Source organism: Melanotaenia boesemani, chromosome 18 (assembly GCF_017639745.1).
Source record: "Melanotaenia boesemani isolate fMelBoe1 chromosome 18, fMelBoe1.pri, whole genome shotgun sequence".
Classification (NCBI taxonomy): Eukaryota; Metazoa; Chordata; class Actinopteri; order Atheriniformes; family Melanotaeniidae; genus Melanotaenia; species Melanotaenia boesemani.
Window position 1 is genome coordinate 11,076,309 of NC_055699.1, and position 20,794 is coordinate 11,097,102.

Genomic DNA, 20,794 nt, shown 5'->3' on the forward strand with positions numbered 1-20,794 from the left:
ATATATAATTAACCATCGAGCCAGTGGTTTGAGATCACCTGACTCTGTGGCTGCCTCTGGCCATAGTTTGATGTTAATGCTGCCTGACAGTGGCAAGTGACTATACTGTGCATACTGTACAGTCAAAGAGCATGCGCATAACCTGATTTTTTTTTTTTTTTTTTTTTTAGCTTGTGTGTTTACAAGTCACGTAATACCATGTAGCTCATCCTTAACTAATAAGGAGAATATATGTAAAGCAAGGGAAATGCTGCAGCACCTGAATATACATCCAGCTTGTTTTCTTAATTCTAATTGTTCATGTTTGATTTATTTGTGCTGCGCTTAAGCAGCTGCATGACTGGAAACAGCAGTCAAAATAAAGATGCACTCTTTTTATCAGCTACAAGTTTATGTACACAGCAGAAATGCCAGGAAGGAAGCTAGTGTCAGCCTTGCAGTGACATAAGCAGCATTAGCAACTTTTTCTTATGTGGGTCATGGTCATTGTTGATAGATGAGGGCACAATGTGTTTTGTATCCCATGCACAGAGATGTTCACATACACACATGCACACACATGCTCTCCGGGACTGATTTAGTTATCGTCGTCACAGCAATATACTTCCTTCAACGTAGTCCTGAACTTGGCGTCCCAGATTTTATGGCTCTTAAGAGAGAATATAATGTTATGGCTCTGTGTGTGCACAGATAGAAACGTGTCTTATCTAAACACAGGCACATGCTTTTTACCTGCATGATGCCTGCATCAGCTTGTTTGTTTGCAGGCTCAGAATAAGGGGATGAATGTTGTGGTGTCCCACTTAGAGGAGTTGTGATAAAATGCATTGAGACTTTTCCCACAGATGTAATTACTAATAGCTGAGGAATCATTTGGGGAAATGGGTGAGAAATGAATAAAGAATCTCATGTGTGGAGAAACCAAATGAGAATAAGTAGCCACCAGAGCAGTGTCAGTTTTTCAAAGAAATATTCCCTCATTTCAGTCTTTTCGAGACTTTACTGTTTTTATTTATTTCCCAAAAATGGAATAAGGCTCGTGACTATCTCTGTCACCAAATTTCTGTCAGACTGTGATTTATAATTTGTCTACAATTTTTCTGCACACTCTGTAGATTCAAATATACCAAGGAGATATAAAGCATTAGAAATAGCAACTGCTCTTCCTGTCCACACCTATGATGCCAGAGTGATTGGTACATATGAGTTCTCATTAGCTGGGGTGAAAATACATTATTTTCCATCAGAAAATCCATTTGTTTCCATGGCGAGGCTGTCCTCCTTGTCCAGTTTCTTTTGCTGCTGTTTATGGATAGCTGCATTGAACTTTATTAAGAAAAAAAAGATAAACAAAAAAAGAAAACAGTAATTTCTCACAGTGCTATGTCAAGGTTTATGGAAATTACTTATTTGAAAGGCTCAAAGTGACATGTTTTTCATATGGCATTATTATCTTCTAAAATGGCTTTTTGGCAACGTCAGTTAGCTCTTATCTGTATCTCTCTATTTTCATTCAGTGTGGCTTCTTACAATACATAGAAAAAGAAAAATTAACTTATTGAAAGATTTTGCCATAAAGTCAGTAAAATAAAGCCCTTGGTGATAACTTTCCACTTTGTTGTCAACCAAAAGAAAATTAAACTGCCTCTCTAAAGCTAAAGAAAAAAATCTTTTTAAGCTGATGATTTTTTTTTAATGCTGCCTTTAAGCAAATTATATTATAAGCACAAAATATAATAGCAACATCAGGATTTGTGTATAATTTTATCCTATGCTTGACTAATTTTTGTTTTTAAAAAGTGACGTTATTGCTCTGAGAAATAAAATAAGTGCCTAAAAATAACTTTAAAAAGAACATTTTTATATCTACCTGTAAAGGTAACCTTTAAAATGAAAAGAGGTCATCTAGCTGCCATCGTTTGCCTTGATTCCTACTGTATCCATGATGGATTCAACCTTAAGCCATACAAAAAGCAATCTCAGCGGAGTTATGGCCTTTTGTTATGGATTCAAAGCAAAGTGTCAGAGCTGCTTAGTTTAATCTTTTTCCTTTTAAAGTTCAAGCAATTCCCAAATAAATATATTTATATTAATGAAAAAATATGGGTAATGTTTTTTTTTTATTTTTTTTATTTTGAAATAGAACTTACTTGAATAGAACTTTTCTATTTCTATATTAGATACTGTATTTTATTGCAACGTTTATAAAATTTTATGAGTTATCATTTCAGGATTAAAGTCTTTTCTTGAACATTAACAGTCAAAATTTTATATTTTAAATATAGTAAATATTAGGCCTGAAAAATAAAAATGGATATTGGTGGGATTAAAGGTAATGTATTTGTAATGAGGTATGTAATAAAACATATATTGAAAAACCCAGGATACTGACATTAAAATATCATACTGGCTCCCTTTGCTGCATTTCTTTTCTTTTTTTTCTAAAGTTCTTCAAACAAACAGTGAGAGCCTTGGTGACAACATGAGGGTTTTTCTGGACTTAATCCATTTGCTACTTTGTTTACCTTGGTCAAATAGACTTCATCACCACAGAAATCTGTCTTTGGAATGTGTTTGGTGGGTCCAAAGCTATAACTCAGCACAGTCACTCCATTTCTCAGAAAAAGCTCTGACAGGCTGCCTAATTAGTTTGGCTGTGACAAAAGAGCTTTCTTAAAAACCAGGGACATCAATCCATCCACGAAGGCATGTGGCTTCATAATGTAGTTAATACAAAGAGCAGAAAGATGCTGATTAGCTATCAAAGCATATTCGTTTTTTAAAAATACTGTTCTATAAATATGGGTTTGTCATGCAGGTTATGTAGAATATTTTGATAAGATAAACTTCAATCTGGGTTTGGATTAAATTCCCAAATCACAGTAGAAATATGCCACCTCCTTATGTCACCTTTATAAAGTTTTAAAACACTTGTATAAAATCTGTAAGTGTTTGAAAGTGAACATCCCCGCTCATAATAAGAGGTGGCACATTAAAGTTAAAGTTTCCCAGACTCTCCTGATACCCCCAAAAGCTACTATTACGTAATCTGGAAATAAAAAGAAATAACCATTTTTCTCAGCTGCTGCAACTGCCTGTCTTTTTTTTTTTTTTTTTTTTTTTTTTTTTTTAAGGTCCTGTTAAAATATTAATAACTGTTTCCTCTCTGTTACATATTACTTCTTCCTTGACAGCTCTGACTCTACTCTATGTATGCTTTAATTAATTAAAACAAATTTCTTTGTATTTTCTTTAAATGGATTTCTAGTTTAGAGTGTCTGAAAATACAGTTATGCCCAGGAATATTTGGGCAGTGAAACAATTTTCATGATTTGGGCTCTGCATGCCACAACATTGAGTTTGAAATTAAACAACTGATGTTTGTAACTGAAGTGCAGAATTTCAAGTTTAATTCAAGTGGTTGGAATAAAATATTATTTTAAAAATTTTATGTGAAATCTCCTTCTTTTAGTGGCTTAAAAGTAACTGGACAATTAACATTACCATAAATGAAAATGTTTATTGTTAATACTTTGTTGAGAACCCTTTGTAAGTAATGACTGCCTGAAGTCTGGAACCCATGAATATCACTAAACATTTGTGTTTCCTTCTTTGTGATCCTTTTCCCCAAACTTTCCTGTAGTTGTTGCCTATTTGTGGGTCTTTCTGCTTAAAGTTTTGTCTTAAATGGAGTTTTTTCTTCATGGCAGGCTTCGATACTGGTTCACCTACTGGTTCATGAATAGTCCATAAAGCTTTAAAATTAACGGCCTAATTACTTTTTGATTGATTACTATGCTTTATTTTGAGCAGACAAACAAAAACAAAAATATGTTCTGCTATTAGAGTCAACATATATATTTTAGAAAAAAAAAATTAAATTAACAGCACAACCAAATATATCAAAGAAATTAAATTTAAGAAAAGAAAAAACTTTTGGTCCCTTGAAAAAAAGGCTGCTACAGTATAAGCTGTAATTCCTAAACCTTTCCTCCAATATGGATGTGAATGCCCTCAAATTAAAGCTGGGAGTCTACACTGTAAGCCCATATTGATTAGATAATTGTATCTTGAATATTTTTTGATAAACAGCTAATATAACAAAACTTGTCCAAATATATATGGACCTGACTGTACTTACAGTATTATCATACAGTACAAAGCCTCTGATACTTTTTGGATAGCTCACTAAGGTCAAGTGGGATTTTGTTTTCTGCCACATTAATTCTTCCACTCAGAAGCATGAATAATCTTGGTTATTCCAGCAACTGGAGCTCAATTATCTCTTTAAATTTGTTTGTAAAGGGTTCTTTCTCCCAAAATTACAGCAGAATAGAAGAAAGGGTGGTTGCCAAGCAAAGACCTTTGGGTTTTTATTTTTAATTCATTAAAAGATCCACTTTTGATTGCATGGGATTAAAAAGACGTTTTTGCAAGATCTAGACTTATTTAGGTTAACTTGAACATTTGTCTCTGGAAAGATGCATCTCTGGCAGCCTTTTCAAATGTCATTTTTAAGTGACTCCTCTACTCTTCAAAACAAGCATGCCTCAAAACCTGGAACAATTTAAAAGCTGCTGGCAAAGATTTATAGTGCCTGCTAGGTTTGAAAAAGCTTCTGACTAAACTAACACAGAGGCACAGTGCATCTTAAAAATATTAGGAAAAAAAATACAGTCATGTATATTTGTTATAATCAATGGGCACTGAACTGTTATGTCATAGAAAGTGTCCTCTTCGCTTTGAATTAACTGGAAGAAAATAACACCTGAATCTGATTAAAGTCCAGATGACTCCGCTTCCCACCAGAATTGAAAGGCACCAAAATCCTACATGAACTGATGACATGAGTGGAGCTGTGCACAAATGTAATCTGATCTGTGCGTGTCAGACAATGCATGAACACATAAGGTGTGTCCCAATTCAGGATCTGCACACTTGGAAGTGCGGATTCGTCGGTCATATACGTCATCGCGGTGCGCGAAGTACTGTCCTAATTCACAGAATATGAAGGACCCTCCCTTCAAATCCGCACTTTGTTTAGCCTCAAACGAAGGCTGCTAGTGATGCATCCTTCACGGTCTCTTTTCTCCCAGAATTCATTACTTACAAGACGGTGGCGAATCAGCAACCTTAGAAGAGTCGTATTAAGTTTAAATAAAGTTTAATTTAAAAAAAGTAGGCTTTTTTGAACTACACTTTAGTATAAACGTTACAAAACCTAGTACATTTAAAGCATGTTTGTTAAATGGGGACATTAAAATTAGGTAATATTTGATATTCAAGGACTTTTAAGTGGTTAAGTGTGTACCGGCTGGAAAACAACAAAGCCTCAAACTGTGTTTTTTCTTTCTTTCTTTCTTTCTTTCTTTTTTTTTTTTCTGTCGGTGTTGCCGATCCGTGTCCAGCGTCCACTGAACTATGAGTAATTTCAGAGGTTTAAGTGATTCAACGTCCTGTGTTGTTGCTATGGGAAATTCTTGTTGACTTGGTAGGCTGTCCCATTTCACAAACGTTAAGCAGACTTCGAAGTGTGTAGACTACGGAGGACACTCTGTAGCCTACATAGAAGTGTGCAGACCCTGAATTGGGACACACCTATATTTAATGATTTGTACACATAGGGAACTTTTGAACACAAAAATGATCACATCTGGGATGTTGCAAGTAAAATTCTGCGTGCAAATATGTGTTTGTGCAGTTTGTCATAAAATGGATAGTTGTAAAATGTTAACCATTTGTAACCATCACTGAGTCACTCATTAATAATCAAGGTGGTTTAGAGAAGCTCTTTACAAGATTGTCTTTAAAGTCTGGTGTTCAGACTTCTTGTAATTTTGTCAGCAAGAACTAAAATTGTTCTCCTACATTAAGGCATGCCGATTACACTTCCCTTAATAATGATTAAGGACAGATTTTACCACTGTTGTGTGCTGCGTTCCGTCTGTGTGGTTTTGTTCTGACCTCTGCAGCAGGTCATCTCACACCGGAAGCATGTCAGATGCGGCGCACCCACGAGTGCAGTCTGCCTAGCTGAATCAAGATCACAAAATCACAGGAGAATTGGAGAATCTTGTGATTCTCCACTTACAGGATAAATGTCTCGTCGTCCAAGATAAAAATAAAAAAAAACAACAAAACTGAGACACCCTGACCGATTAAGGACGTAATGTTTACATGGTTCAGCGAGTGCAAATCTTCACAGGGGCTTTTATTTTGAAAATTACCAGAAGCATTTACACCGCTCTCATGTCTGATTTCCTGTCTGGCTCTGTCTGAACTGCTGAGATTGATGCATGCTCCATCAGAAATTGACTTGGTGTGTATGTTTAGAGGAGAACTGCAACACAGCGCTTCTAGGATGCTTCTGACATGCACCCAGTGTGAACCAAACCACTGAATAAAATGGCCATGAAAAGCTGTGGAGGCTGCGGCACAACTGTAACACAGCAGACATGCATCAGGGGGAAATTGGCCTTTAGGCTGCATTCCATATTTTCTTTAAACAAAATAAATAAATACATAAAAATACTCACTTTTTATCAGAGCAGAGCCAAAAGAAATATTGCATCCACCAGCATGTGTGGTGATAAGCTACATGTGTAGCCAAACCTGCTGTGGGACTGATGGAAACATGGCTGCCAATCCACACCAGTGGTGTCTCCCACCACCACTAAACATTCATTCACATTTATACACCACTAATGCAAACACTGGAAACAAGACAGGTGAAGTGTCTTGTCAAAGGACACTGCGATTCCATTATCCCTAGAATTGCACAAAACCTAAATATCACATCAAAAAACTGGTAATGAAAACACCTAAATTTAAAAAAAATTGCTAAAAAGGTTTTACGCTCTTGTGAGGAGGTTTTTCAGGCATGTCGATATAGAAGTATATGCAAAAGTGTAATGGAAACACTTTTTACACATTTACACGTGGACGGGATGAAGGGGGTCACGTGACCAGTTCATTTCAAGTAAAGATGGGGCAGTATGTTTAGACAATAGACTGTATGGTTTGGATGGAGGAGGAGACAGAATTTAAAAATAATAAACAAGATAAATATAAATACACTTTCATTCTCTACTAAACCTCTGAAGCTTTCACTGAACAGCTTTCACTGAACAGCTATATTTATACTAAGAATAAATTATACACTGGTCATTACTAATTAGGTAACTTACTCCTAAAGACAGTTGGTTGCCCTGAATTTTATTTAGGGATTTCAGATGACAGATACATGTCATGCAGTTCAGATTTTGATTAGATTTTTTTTATTTATTTTTTTTTTATGTATTTTTTTCTTTCAACTTCACAATTATGTATGGCTATCTATGTCTATCACATAAAATCTGAGTAAAATACATATAAGTTTGTGGTTACCATGTGACAAAATGTGGAATGCACACTGCATGGCCAAAAAAATAAAATAAATAAAGTTGCCACCAGGATTTAACTAAGCATATAGGTAGGAGCCTCCTATTGGATAATTACTGCATGGGCAATTATCTTTTTTAGCTGGCGACAAGTTATTTAACCCCAACTAATGCAATGAGTTCTCTATTCTTAAACAACAATGTTAAAAGCCACACCTAACCCTGTTAGTCTGTTTAATAAGGGTCAAATCATTGGCATGCATCAAGCAGAGAAACAATCTAAGGAAATTGCAAAATCTACTGGGTTAAGAACTGCCCAACCCATTTTAAAAAACTGGAGTGATAGTGGGAAACCATCATCTTCAAAGAATAAATGTGGTCAGAAATCAATCCTGAATAATGGTGATTGGTGATTACTTAAATTTCCGGTAAAATCAAATCGAAAAAAAAAAACAACAGTAGAACTCCGGTTTATGTTTAATAGTAAAAGTAAGAACATTTCACTCGCACAATGTGGAGGGAATTCAAGGGAGTGGAATTGAGCAGCTGTGTAACCAGAAAACCACTAATCAGTGAGGCTAGCTGGAGAAAGAGGTTTCAGTTTGCTAAAGAGCATAAAGATTGGACTCTGTAGCAATGGAAGAAGGTCATGTGGTTTGAATAGTCCACATTTACCCAGTTCAAGAGTGATGGGATCATCGGGATTAGAATGAATGAACGAACGCACAAACGAATGAGATGAGATGAGATGAGATGAGATGAAGTGATGCAGCCATCATGCCTAGTGCCTACTGAACAAGCCTGTGGGCGCAGTGCTATGATCTGGTCATGTCTGAGTTTACCACCATTATGGGCCCAAAGAACAAGATCAGCTGACTACATGAATATACTGATTGACCAGCTTATTCCATCAATAGATTTTTTTTTCTTCCCTGATGGCAAGGACATTTTCTAAGATGACAATACCAGAATTCATGGGGCTCAGATTGTGAAAGAGTGATTCAGGGAGCATGAGACATCATTTTTACACGAGTTGGCCACCACAGAGTCCAGACCTGAACCTCATTGAGAATCTTTGGGATGTGCTGGAGAAGGCTTTGCAGTGTTCAGACTCTCCCATCATCAATACAAAATCTTGGTGGCACAATCAATGCCACGCTGGATGGAAATAAATCTTGTGATATTACAGAAGCTGTTCTCTCTCCTCTCTCAAGCTTGGGTCCTCTACCAGACTCCTGGGAGCTTGAGGGTCCTACGCAGTATTTTAGCTGTTCCTAGTACTTCACTCTTCTGGATGGAGATGTCTGATGTTTCCTCAGGTATCTGTTGGAGCCACTTCTCCACTGTGGGAGACATGGCCCCCATTGCTCTGATGACCACTGTTACTACTGTATTGGTCTGTATCTGGAAGTCCCTCAGGATCTTAGCTCTCTCAATGCCACCACCTTGCCACTGGGAGAACACTTTAGCTGGGTTAGTGGAGAGCAGCCAGTTTATTTTCCTGGCCTCTATTTCTCTTGTGTATCTCCTCAGTCGTGCAGCCAATGCTTGGAGTCTTTGTTTTGCAGTTTCCAGAACCTCAGGATTTGATGTCAACTCCCTCTTCTGAACTGTCGTCCTGGCTCCCCCTTGCCATAGCTTTAGTATGTTGTATCTCTTCAATCTCTGTGATAACAGTTGCCGTTTGCTGATGTTGGAAAACTAAGCAACAAGTTATTTTGATGTCAATGTAGGATGTGAGTATCAAATGTTCATATATCCTACATTCTGTTCATGTAGCCCCGTTCACTAGGGTTAGTATTCCAATAGTGCCTTGTTTGCATCTCATTTCCAGTGGCATCTATTTTGTGTTCCAGTAGCCTATTTCTCTCATCACTACCTGATGCCGACGTCTGACCTGGTATGTCTCTCTGTTCGATTGCACTCATGATGAGTTATCAAGACCCAGTTGACATGAATTTTGTGTTAAAAGAAACTGAAACATTAAAAACTCACTAGGCAATTCAATTAACTCATGCCAGAAATGTTAGCTTAATTAGCCATCAAGTTATAGCTGATTAAATAGAGAACAGTTTATTTTAAAAGCTAGAGGGAAAAAGTATCAGAAATTCATTTTATGGCATTCAGAAATAAAACGCTGAAAAAACCTCAGTATTTTGACAGATATGTTTTTACTGTTTCAGGAGGTCTGTCTAGTTGTCTGTATGTTAGAAGGTGGGTTAGTTGGAGCAGGCAGGTAGAGGCACAACAGTTACAGTGGATGTAGATCATAAAAACATCACCTCTGCTGTCTTTGAGCAATCATCACTGTATACCTTATACCTGACAGACACAGTACAACCTGCAAATCTTGTTGAAAAACTGTGTTTTACAAGATACCTGCATCAAAATTCTGCATAGATATGCAGCCTGTCAGGTACGCTGTGTATTTGTATGTTTGTGTGTTTAAATGTGTGTGTGTTGCTCCCAGGCAGATAGCCCACATGACCCAACTTCAGTTTTTCAGCTTTAGTGCAGCACTGCAGACAGCTGTGCCACAAACACACTGCTGTGGATCACTGCAAGCTGCTTTTATTTAGGTCACATTCTGTGCTTCAGCGGCCAACAGAAGGGATCTCTGTCAACTGCAATGAATACCTTTAGTTGGACTCAGCCCACTTTTTAAGAGCTCCGCAAGAAGCGGACGCTGTGCACGTCTTTATGATATGTTGCGTTTACTTAATGTGAGTTTACTGTTGTGGGTGTTTTGCAGATGAGGATGGGGGTGAACACTATATTTTCCTTCTTTTTTTCTTACAATGAAAGAGTAGCCTAATATTAAACATTAGCTTAATTCCCTCCCTAGAGTTATTTAATCCTCTGCTTTGGAGCAGACAATGAAATTGCATGAATAATTGAAAAGTTTTTCAATTAATCCCACAGCCAATTTACAGTCCAAGAAACTCATGAAGTCAAACCACTGTATATTCATGAATATACATAAATATTGCATTTGACATTCTCCATATTCTGTAGTTGTGGAAAGACTTGACTAACTGCTCTGACTTCCTTGTTTCCTATAATGTCTTTTCTCTGACCCTGCCTTCCTTTTATTTTATTTTATTTTATTTTTTGTGTGTGTGTGTGTGTGTGTGTGTGTGTGTGTGTGTGTGTGTGTGTGTGTGTGTGTGTGTGTGTGTGTGTGTGTGTGTGTGTGTGTGTGCGAGTGTTTCTTTAGCTACCACAGTAGTTTTGTTGTTGTATTATAAATCCTTATAATGCATTGCACTTTGAGGTCCAGCCACACTGCTGTGGTTGTGCTACATCTGGGTGTGTGGGCTTGTATTATTGTCTCGTTAGTTTCACCTCCAGTCCATAGCAAACAGTGTGGGTTCAGCAACTATCCAGCCACAGCCCCAGATGGGTACGGAAAGCAGTTAAAGGGTGCTGATGGATGCAGTCGTTTTCATGTCACTGTGTGAGGGAAAGCTCTTTTATTGCAGTTTCCTCTCCCAGCCCAGAAGCTGTCTTCTGAGTTTTACTGGCCTATTAGTTTGCCTGTAAGAGAACTAAAGGTACTGAAGGAACATGTACAATCAGGCAGTGATTATTTGTTGTGTTTGTTGATGTGGATGTGCATGCATGCACACTGAGTAGGTATATTGTAAGGGATAAATAAAATGCACTGTTTGACCCAAATGGTTCATCTATTGTTTTGTGTAAGCACTGGATTGAAAGTTAAGACATCAGGCTGTTATTAGGAGCTTATCAGATAGATTACGACTCAGTATAGCCTGCAGCTCTGTCTGCTTCTCTACAGTCTTTCCTCAGTATCTTGTTACATCTTTGTTTATTTATTGTGATGATTCATTTTACCTTACCCTTGAACAAATATAGCACACAACTGAGCCAGGAATAGATCTGCACTCTTCTTGATACCCTTTCCTGTTTTGTGTTTCTCTGCCTTTGATCACCTGTCACTTCTTTACTGAATTCCACCAGACCCAGCGCTGAAATGCACAAGGAAACTTGAGGACAGATTCAGGTGTCAGGGGCAACATGTCATGTGGCTTTTATATTTAGAGATTTTCCTTTTGACGTTTTGAAGGACAAAGATAAAAGTGTGAAAGAGAAGCGGTTCAAGTCTTGTCAGCATCTTCAAGTTTTCTCATCTATGTAGTCCTAAAAAGCATCTTTGTCAAATTAAAGCAGATGAAAATCTTAAAATGTGCTTTAAGTGTGTACAGATGTGCAGTATTTGTAATTCTCTTTTCTGTGTCTCTCTTCTTGTTTGTCTGTTTTGCCTTATGGCCATGTGCTTCTTTATAGAGTTAAATTTGGGGCCTGTGCGGACTCCTTGCGGCAACAGTTGGATGCACATCCTGACCCGGCCACCATGACGATGAAAGGCCTGTCCAGCAGCCGCAGTCACCACACAGTGACCTGTGACCCTTCTTATGACTCTATGACCCTGGGACACTCCGATCGTCGGTCCTACTTCCTCAGCCCCGGGGAGGCTCATTCTGCTGACCATCCCTGTTACACCCAGCGGAACTCCTACCAGTCTGAGTGCAGTACCTATCCTGATCTGGCCAGCTGCACCTTTCCTCGCAGACATTACAGCTCTCATCATGAGCTGAAAGAGGAGTGCGGCGCTCTGGTGCCTTACACTGGCCCTACGGGGAGTAAGGGAAGTGGAGGAAATAACAATCGCATCCCCTCTAACTTGCTGGAACAGTTCGAGAGCCAAGCGCCTTTGCGCCGTGAAGGCTACCACACTCTACAGTACAAGCGCACAGCTGTAGAGCACCAACGCAGTGATAGCCCAGGTCGAATCCGTCACCTTGTTCACTCTGTCCAGAAGCTTTTCACAAAGTCCCATTCTCTGGAGGGACCATCTGGTTCTGGTGGTGGAGGTAGTGGGAGGATGAATGGCAGCAAATCCAGTCCTGATGATCCTCCCTCATGCTCTGGCACTCTAAAGCACAGTAAGCGTAGTAAGAGCAAAGACCGCTCCAAGTCAGAGCCTAAAATGCGATCGGCCATATCAGGCTACTGGAGCTCAGATGACACACTTGACCGGGAAGTGTGTCTCTATCACCACCAACAAGGTGGCAGCGGTGGAACTATGCCCTCTGGGGTCATGACTATGGGTCGCCACCCAGATAAATCCCAGTCGCAATACTTCATGGAGTCCTACAACACTATTAGCGCGCAGTCTCTGAAAACTTCCCGCAGCAACAACGATGTGAAATGTTCAACATGCTCCAACAGCAACAGTGGAGTTCTGCCATTGATGGGTCCACTCGATGGCCAAGTTCAACTAAAGAAGAGCTCCTGGTCCTCTACTCTGACAGTTAGCAGAGCCAGAGAGGTCTACCAGAAGGCCTCAGTCAACCTAGATAAAGCTCTTGTGAAAGCTGAGCAGGGACGCACTTGCCATTTCCTACAGGTAGGACTGTTTCAACAGCCCCACCCCTGCATGTCAAGCTTCATACATCATCCAAGACCAGCTGCTCCTTCATCCTTCAGTTCTTATGCATGTAATCGACATTTGTCTGTGTGTGTCTGTGTGAGTTAGATAGGCTGATCAGCGACACAGTGTGTCCCAAAACCCATCATTTCATTCTTTGCATAATCATAATCAAAAATCATTTTGATTAAACATCTCATGGTATTTGCTATTCTGTGTTTGTGCCAACATGCATGGAAATGTTCACATGTGTATATGCTTATGCCATTGCACAGATTATACACTATATCAGAGATCACAAGTTAGATTATTTAGCATTACTGTACTAGAAACATAATACAGTAATCTTACTTTTTTATACGAAGTTTAAGCATCACTGTCTTTATTTTACAGTAGACAGGAAAGAAGATTAGAAACACAAACTTAATCTGGTGTAAAATGTCAAATTGTTATATTAAACTACATTTATCCAGCTGTCGAGATTGCGCTTTGGTGGTCACAGTCACTGTATCATGCTATTATGGGATCAGAGAGTCTTGAGCAGACAAAAATTGAAAGAAAACTGCCTTAGTCCCTAAGCTCAGTGGTTACACACTCACACAACAACAAAAGGACACATACACACTGACACACTAGCCTGCCTTATAACAACTGACATTTTCTGTTTTAGAAAAAAAAAAGTGTTTCACATTTCATGAGTTTCCTCGCACTGGTGTTAGCTGCAAATATAAGCCTGAGGAGAGAAATGGACAGACAAAACAGCGAGAATAGAGGCAGGGAAGTGCGTACATATAAGTGTGTGTACACTAAGAGAGCAAATAAGGGCAACAGAGGAGGGTGAGTAGAGGAAGAGTTAGAGTAAAGGAACATAAAAGGAAGTTCTGTATGGCCATGCATTTTAACAACCTGGACAACTGAGCAAGCCAATCAAGGAGGGATGTTGTTGCTCCAGCCTAGCAACAATTCTTCCAAACTACAAGTACTGTTTGTTTTTTTTCTATCCATTCATTCATTTATTTTATTTATTTATTTTTTGCCTAGAAAGAGAGTCTGACAGGGTTGCTTTTATGTTTTTATTTATTTTTTCTTTAATTTGATTCTGTGCTGTCCATGAAACAGTCACAAGTTAATGAAAGTTATTTTTGACATGTTACATTTTACTATGAAGCTGATTAAAATTATTATTAATAATAATAAAATAATTTAGCCTACCGTTTTGGCATAATTGCAAATATAGTTTTTACCAAGATGCTAACATGATCTGTAGCTGCCTCTGACATAGAAGGTCAGCTTGGTTTCCTAGCTACGCAGCAATCCATTCAATGATTCTTGTGCACTTTTTTCTCACTCTGTATCTCATTTCTTGCACTTCAGAGCTGGTACCCTAACAGCCACTCACATTGGGACTGCAGTGATTCTGCTGAACAAAACCCCCTTTGTGCCCCTCCCCTCCTCTCCAGGCCTGCTGTCTTTGACTCACTCTCTTTTAGATTAGTACTAGGAGATGGCTTTGCCTTCTTTTATTTGCACCGTCTTTAGTGCGTGTGAAAAGTCAGGAGAGCAGAGGCCACATTGCTAGAACATTTTGCCAAACGATTAAATCCCTGCATTTGACATGCAGCTGGAATCACAAGACAGACAAAAGAAGGCCACCAGCATTGTCAAGCTTATGGTATGATCAAGGTAGACTTTGCATCGGTACTGTACTGTTACTGCTGAACCTTTTTAGCTGAACTCTAAGCACAGATTTGCATATTGAAACCTTGTCAGAGTAGGACTTTCCAGGTGTGAGGGACTATATGTGTTTATTCCTTCTAAAAACTAATCGCACCTCATCTCTACAGGTACCTCAGGATGACTGGAGTGCTTTCTCCCCACTTGGGAAGGATGATGAGATTCCCTGTCGGCGAATGCGCAGCGGCAGCTACATCAAGGCCATGGCAGAGGAAGATAGCGGTGACTCAGACTGCAGTCCAAAACCTTCGCCCAAGGTCCAGGCAAGACGAGCCAGCTACCTGAAGGCCACGCAGCCATCGCTCACAGAGATGACTACACTCAAGTGAGTGTGTGTTAAGAAAGAAAAGTTCATCTTTGGGGATGATTTGAAAATGTAATTTAATAAATGCCCTAATAAATGCCCTAAAGTGCAAACTGATCATTTTAAATTACCATAATTATAACATTTCTAATTATAGATGTAAAGCAGTAATGATTGGGGTGCAAGCAAATTATAAGAATTACAAACTTTTTTTTTTATCTAATGGAGCCCTTGAAAACATATTAGCTGAATAAACTACTGTATTTTCTAGCAAATGAACCCTGGCCACCAAGGATTAACTATAATCAGAGAAAGTAATTCGCTGTATGTGCTGTGGTATTTTGCACACATTATGACAAGCTAATGCAATCATATAAAATTTGCAAAGACAGTCTGGTTTTTCAAAATTTTAACCTTAAAGGTTCTTAGCAATAAAAAAAAATATATATATATAATTGAAAAAATTAGGATGAATAAATGAAATAAATGTTTGATGGTTTAGGGCGCTTCATCTATCACTAGTACAATTTGCAGCAAATGGAGTTACTAATTACTGTTTCTAGTTTCTTTATGTTTTAAGTAATATTTATTTATATACACTTGGACTGTGAGAATAGATCATGTCTAACTGGAAGACCCAATGGTGCACTTCTGAAAATATACAGAGTTTGGATCTAGTTGAGCACAGCAGTTAACCATTTAAGAAAAGAGGAAAAACAAGAATTGCATCTTTGAAATTTTGCCCAAGTTAACACAAAAGAGTGTCAGCAAGTAGCACATAGTTCAGAAGAATTTTCTTTTCCATTAGCCTTCAGACTTTGATGAGCCGTCTTATTTGCAGCCAAGCCCCTCTCATAACAGAAAGCTTTTCCTGGGATTTCTAATTTAAACTAAGAAGTAACTGTAGCCAGTCCACATTTTTTGCACTTAATCTATATGAAATTGTCTTTTTAATCTCAGTATCTATCTATTGTTATTAACATGGTCTTTCACTTGAATTCTCAACCTGTTTACATGAACATAACCCTGTGTTTGAGTACAAGTCTGTGATCATGATGTTCAAATAAGATCTTTGCTTAGTGGTAGTAACCTGCATCCCTGGCTGCAGTACAGCTTGTGAGGGCATGATGTGGTCTCAGCTGAACAACCTGCTTGTTATAATTTAAATATGTTCAGACTACAAGACTTTCAGTGTCATCTCCTCTTTGTATTGTTTGCACTCGTTGGCATAAGTACCTTGTGATTGTGAGTTTCAAGTCATAGTGAGGTCACACAACAACTTCAATCTGCTCATTAACGTTGCATCACGTCTCTCTATCACCACAGACTGAGGTCAGATTTCCTTTAGATCTGGAACCTTTACTGGTAACTTCCAATATATGTCCACAGCACCTGGCTCTGGGCTTTCTCTTGTATATGTAGTGAAGCTGTGCATCTTCATATTTACACAATACTTTTAGCAGACAGAGACTTGGTTTCAAATGCACATCTGTTTGTCTACTAGAATTTCTTAATCAGCTGTATACCTCATTTGCTATTATTATAATTCTGTTGCAGGTTTAGGTCATTGTGTATTTTTTATTACTCAGAGCTGATCTTTATATAAGATCTAAGCTTAAAAGCATTTTTTTATTGTAAGTCTTTTGTTTATTTATTTATTTTATAAAAGGTATTTTCTCCTCAGCAGTGCATTTTTTTACAGCATGAGTTCATAAAGTTTTCAATGGTAAGTCCATCAAGAATCTAATGATCTATGCAAAAAAAGTCCACATATGCAGAAAGTTGACAACATTGTCAGCAAGTAAATCCACTCGGTTATCATTGCCAAGAAACTGAGTGCTGATACTTTTGAGGTTTTCATTAGTTGTCAGTTATAATCATCAAAATGAAAAGAAATAAACATTTGAAATATGTCAGTCTGTAAGAAATGAATGTTTACATTATACAAGTTTCACTTTTTAAATGGAATTACTGAAAAGAAATCAACTTTTCATGATATTCTAATTTTAAGACGAGCTACCTGTATAAACACTAATAGTGCAACCTTACAGGTACAATTATTTATGTGCATGTGGTTCAACACAACTGAAATAGTTATAAGCATTGTATTGGTTTTTTAATTAGAGCCCTGTAAATACTGTACATCTAGAAACTTTGTCTCATAAGTGTGGGTAATTTGCATAATTCTTTATAAACAGTGAAATAACCAAAGACATGAGTCTTATGTTGAAGCATGCAGCTGTGACTGATTAGCTCTGTAATATCCAGAGATGATAAGAACACCAGTGTAAGCTCAGTCATTGTTACACGTTGCACTCAAACACACAAATACCCAATCTTACGTAAGTACAATCGCACAGCTTGGGACCCACTAATGACTTGAGTGTGGCACGGGGAATGCCATCATTATTTGATGGAACTCAGTGAAACAAACAAAACTGCAGTGCTGCACATTAGAGATAGAGAATGAGGCAGGAGCTGCTGACATCTTGCTTTCACATTGCGCTTTTGAGAGCTGGCTAAAGTCTGCAAAACTCTGCAGTGATTGAATAATCAGCTTTATTGTTCCATATGTTTCAGAACTCAATCTGTGACTACTCTGTCCTTGACAAGCCTGGAACTGATCCTAAAGAATTTGTTCTGTTTATTCTCTCCTAATAATAGCATTTGTCTTTATTAAAACACATGGTACACAGATAAAGCATGCATTTGTATTGGCTTGGAAGACTGGCTTTTGGATGAAAAAGAAGTTTTTTTTTACCCAGAAATTGTTTTACTCTAAGTCAGGATTTGATTACCTTTACTTTCTGTCACATGGAGACGTTATATCCTTCCATCCTTGCAACCACAGTCAAACACAGGACTGACGCCTTTTTTTATTCAACCAGTAATAGCAGATTAATCCAAAAGAAGATTGAAGGGGAAAAAGAAAAAAGAGTATTAGAAGTAGGCTGTATAAAAAGGACAATTCTAGAATAATACCACACTTGGAAATGCATTGGAATGCATTTAGACAGCCTTGCTTCGTAACCGGCAGAGTAAAATTTATATAAAAATGTCACTCGCTTCAAAGAGACATCTTAAGAAACAATGACAATCCTTGAGGTGATGTGTAGCTCAACTGGTTGAGCAGCCGCCCCATATACAGAGACTACAGCTCCTTGGTGCAGCCGACTCAGGCTTGTGTTCTGGCCTGGGGCCTTTGCTGCAGGTCGTTTCCGGTTCTCTCCGACCCACCTTTCCTGTCCAGCTTCTATTAAAATTAAGGCCACTAGAGCCCAAAAATCCTAAAGAAAAACAATGACAACTCATCCTCAGGTGGTACTGATTACAAGCAGAGTCTATCATTTAAGATTCCACTGTAGACTTCATTGGTTCTATAATTAGCCCATAGGGAAATCAAGAACAGGACGTGGATATGAATAATGATGTGAGTAGATTCCTGCTTGACTTTATCCCTCCGTGTATCACCCACACTCACAGAATCCCAGATATAAATGATTCACATCAAACCCTGAGGCTTGAAATATACATCATGGCATGTTTTGCTTGAATCCATGAGAATCTGATAGGGACAATCTCTAAAAAGCATAGAAATGGCAAACCACCAGATTATTTACAAGTATTTGGGATTTTTTTTATATATATACAATGGAGAAAAATGGAAAGCACATCATAATCAGCATTCAAACAAGCTAAATGTTAATAATATCAAGATAGAAGGTTAGTTTTTATTTACAGACCCTGTGCATGGTGGTGTACTTTTTCATATTAGTTTTCTATAAGGTTATTTTGTTTGGTTTTTCTAATTGTTGCATGGTGAGTATGACTGTGGGCAAAGGAAGAACCCACTGAATGTTGGTCTAGATTTGGATCAGCTTCTTTAATGTAAAACTGGCTGGCTGTGATGGAGGATGTGCTGTCCGAGTTTAGATGCAGTTCATACGGTTGATTTTCTGTCATTCACTAACTTCTTCTTCCTTTCGCTTGACATATCAATTAATTTATTAATTCTTTGGGATGCTTCTGAGCAACCAAGAGTGCAACAGTAGTTTTTTGTCCATATTCATCCTAAATTGATGTAGGCTTTGTGGACTAAGTCAGGACATAAGGAGCTCATTAACTGTCAGGTGAATTCAATATTTGAATGTTAGTTAAACTGTACTTTTGCTTGACATCTGACAGAAATGTTGCTTCAGATGTACATTAAAAATACAGAGCTATAATCCAAATACCTTGATTAAAACCTCACATTAAATTGAAATAAACAGATCAATAAACTGAAAGCAAAACTTGCTTTTGAAAGCTGATATGCAAAAGACAGGATGACAGCTGAACATAAATTCTAAATATTTGATAAATGTCCATTCAGCATCATATATTAGTTTGCTATCCCTCCATTTCACCTCTATCTTCCAATGTTCCATCCAAGAATGAATAAGTTTGCTTTCCTGTGGTAACCGTGGTCTGTTTTAAGGTGGAAATGCATAATTAAAGCAGATCTGAGCTGAAGACAGAGAGCAGGAGTTGTACAGTATTCTTCTGTGTCAATATTCTAACAGACCTATAGGTGAAAAAGAAACAAGAACTGGGTGCTGGAATCTGGCAGCCCACTGCTCCTGGCAACTAGGATGGGTTAAATGCAGAGAAGGAATTCCCCAGATTGAGATTAATAAAAGTATAATAAAAAAAACCTGTCAATTCAAATGGATTTGGTGGGGCTTTTATTTTAAAAATCTTTTCCAAATAAAAGTTTATTTTGAAAAATCTAATTTCATAACCCTTGTGTTCGAGTCAAATTTGACCCATTTTGACATTTGACAGCAGTGAAATGACCCTAAACATAATTCTTTTTGTCTAAAATTTGATTTCCTAAAGTCACACAAAACATAAAAATGAAAATATTTTCAAATTCTATACTTTTTTATAAGGGCGACAAATTTTTGCACGCTGAGGTTATTTCGGGTCATATTTGACCGTATCTATTTAAATGAATTTTAGATCTACCAGTGTGGGTCAAATCAAGGAAAATTGTGGAACTTGGAACTGTTAAACTATACAGGCCATGTTTCAGTGACACTTCATGTATGGAGGCTACAGCTCTTTGACGAGGTGCTTGGCCCTGCCTGAGGCTCTTTGCTGCATGTCTCACCCTTTTTCTGACCCCCTTTTCTGTACACTTACTGTAAAACAAAGACCACTGGAGCAAGACAATTTCTTATGATATAGCAGAGACAGTGTTTTAAGATTGCAATGGCTAAACATGGTTATATTTTAAATTCTAACAGTCTAAAAAGTTCATGCTATTATTAAATTAAGTAAAAAAATATATCAATTTTAATAGCGTTTATGTTTTTATGTTATGTAAAAGAGGACATGATACTGTGTAATAGTAAGTTCAGACTAAGATCACTCTTTTATGTTAACTTGGGTAATGCTTCAAAGTTGCAATTATTGTTTTTCCCACTTTTCCTAAAATTAGGTATAGACACTTCCTATGAAGACAATCTTAGCCTGGGTCAAAATTTACCTGGGCCATACTATGAAGGCACACAATATAAATAGTATGTAAGGGTTAAACTAAAAAATTTTAAAGAATGAGAAGAATAACGAGAGGTGTGAACACTTCTGTATACATCTGTGTGGTATAAAACTGCAAGTTGCATTAGTGGGCCATTATATTCATTATATTTGTCAGATGTTTAGTTTTATTTTTCCTTATTAATGAGTTATTTCATTTCCATGCAGTTGCTATGTAACCAGACACACACAAATGTTCACACCTATACAAACACCCGGATGCACATAAGTGTGGAGCATGCTGAGCGATCAGATTGGAGGCAGGTGAGAGCTAATGAGACACCTATTCATCTTCCTTGGAGACAGGATGTGTGCATCATTTAGTCAGTCTGTAGGTCTTTTTGT

The 20,794-nt window shown here is 37.8% G+C and overlaps 1 protein-coding gene across 5 annotated transcripts in view; it reads left to right on the forward strand.

Annotated features, from left to right (window-relative positions):
• The window catches only part of dlgap1b (discs, large (Drosophila) homolog-associated protein 1b), a 94,924-nt gene that overhangs the window by 42,524 nt on the left and 31,606 nt on the right, over nt 1-20,794 (forward strand). For 4 of the 5 annotated variants that reach the window (XM_041968638.1, XM_041968637.1, XM_041968639.1 and 1 more), the window contains exons 3-4: nt 11,688-12,810; nt 14,676-14,890. In XM_041968638.1, coding sequence (XP_041824572.1) covers nt 11,755-12,810; nt 14,676-14,890 — 1,271 coding nt within the window. In that variant the 5' untranslated portion in view covers nt 11,688-11,754. Of the gene's footprint in view, nt 1-11,687; nt 12,811-14,431; nt 14,504-14,675; nt 14,891-20,794 lie in introns of those variants that run through there. The other variant, XM_041968641.1, reaches the window with a different exon arrangement.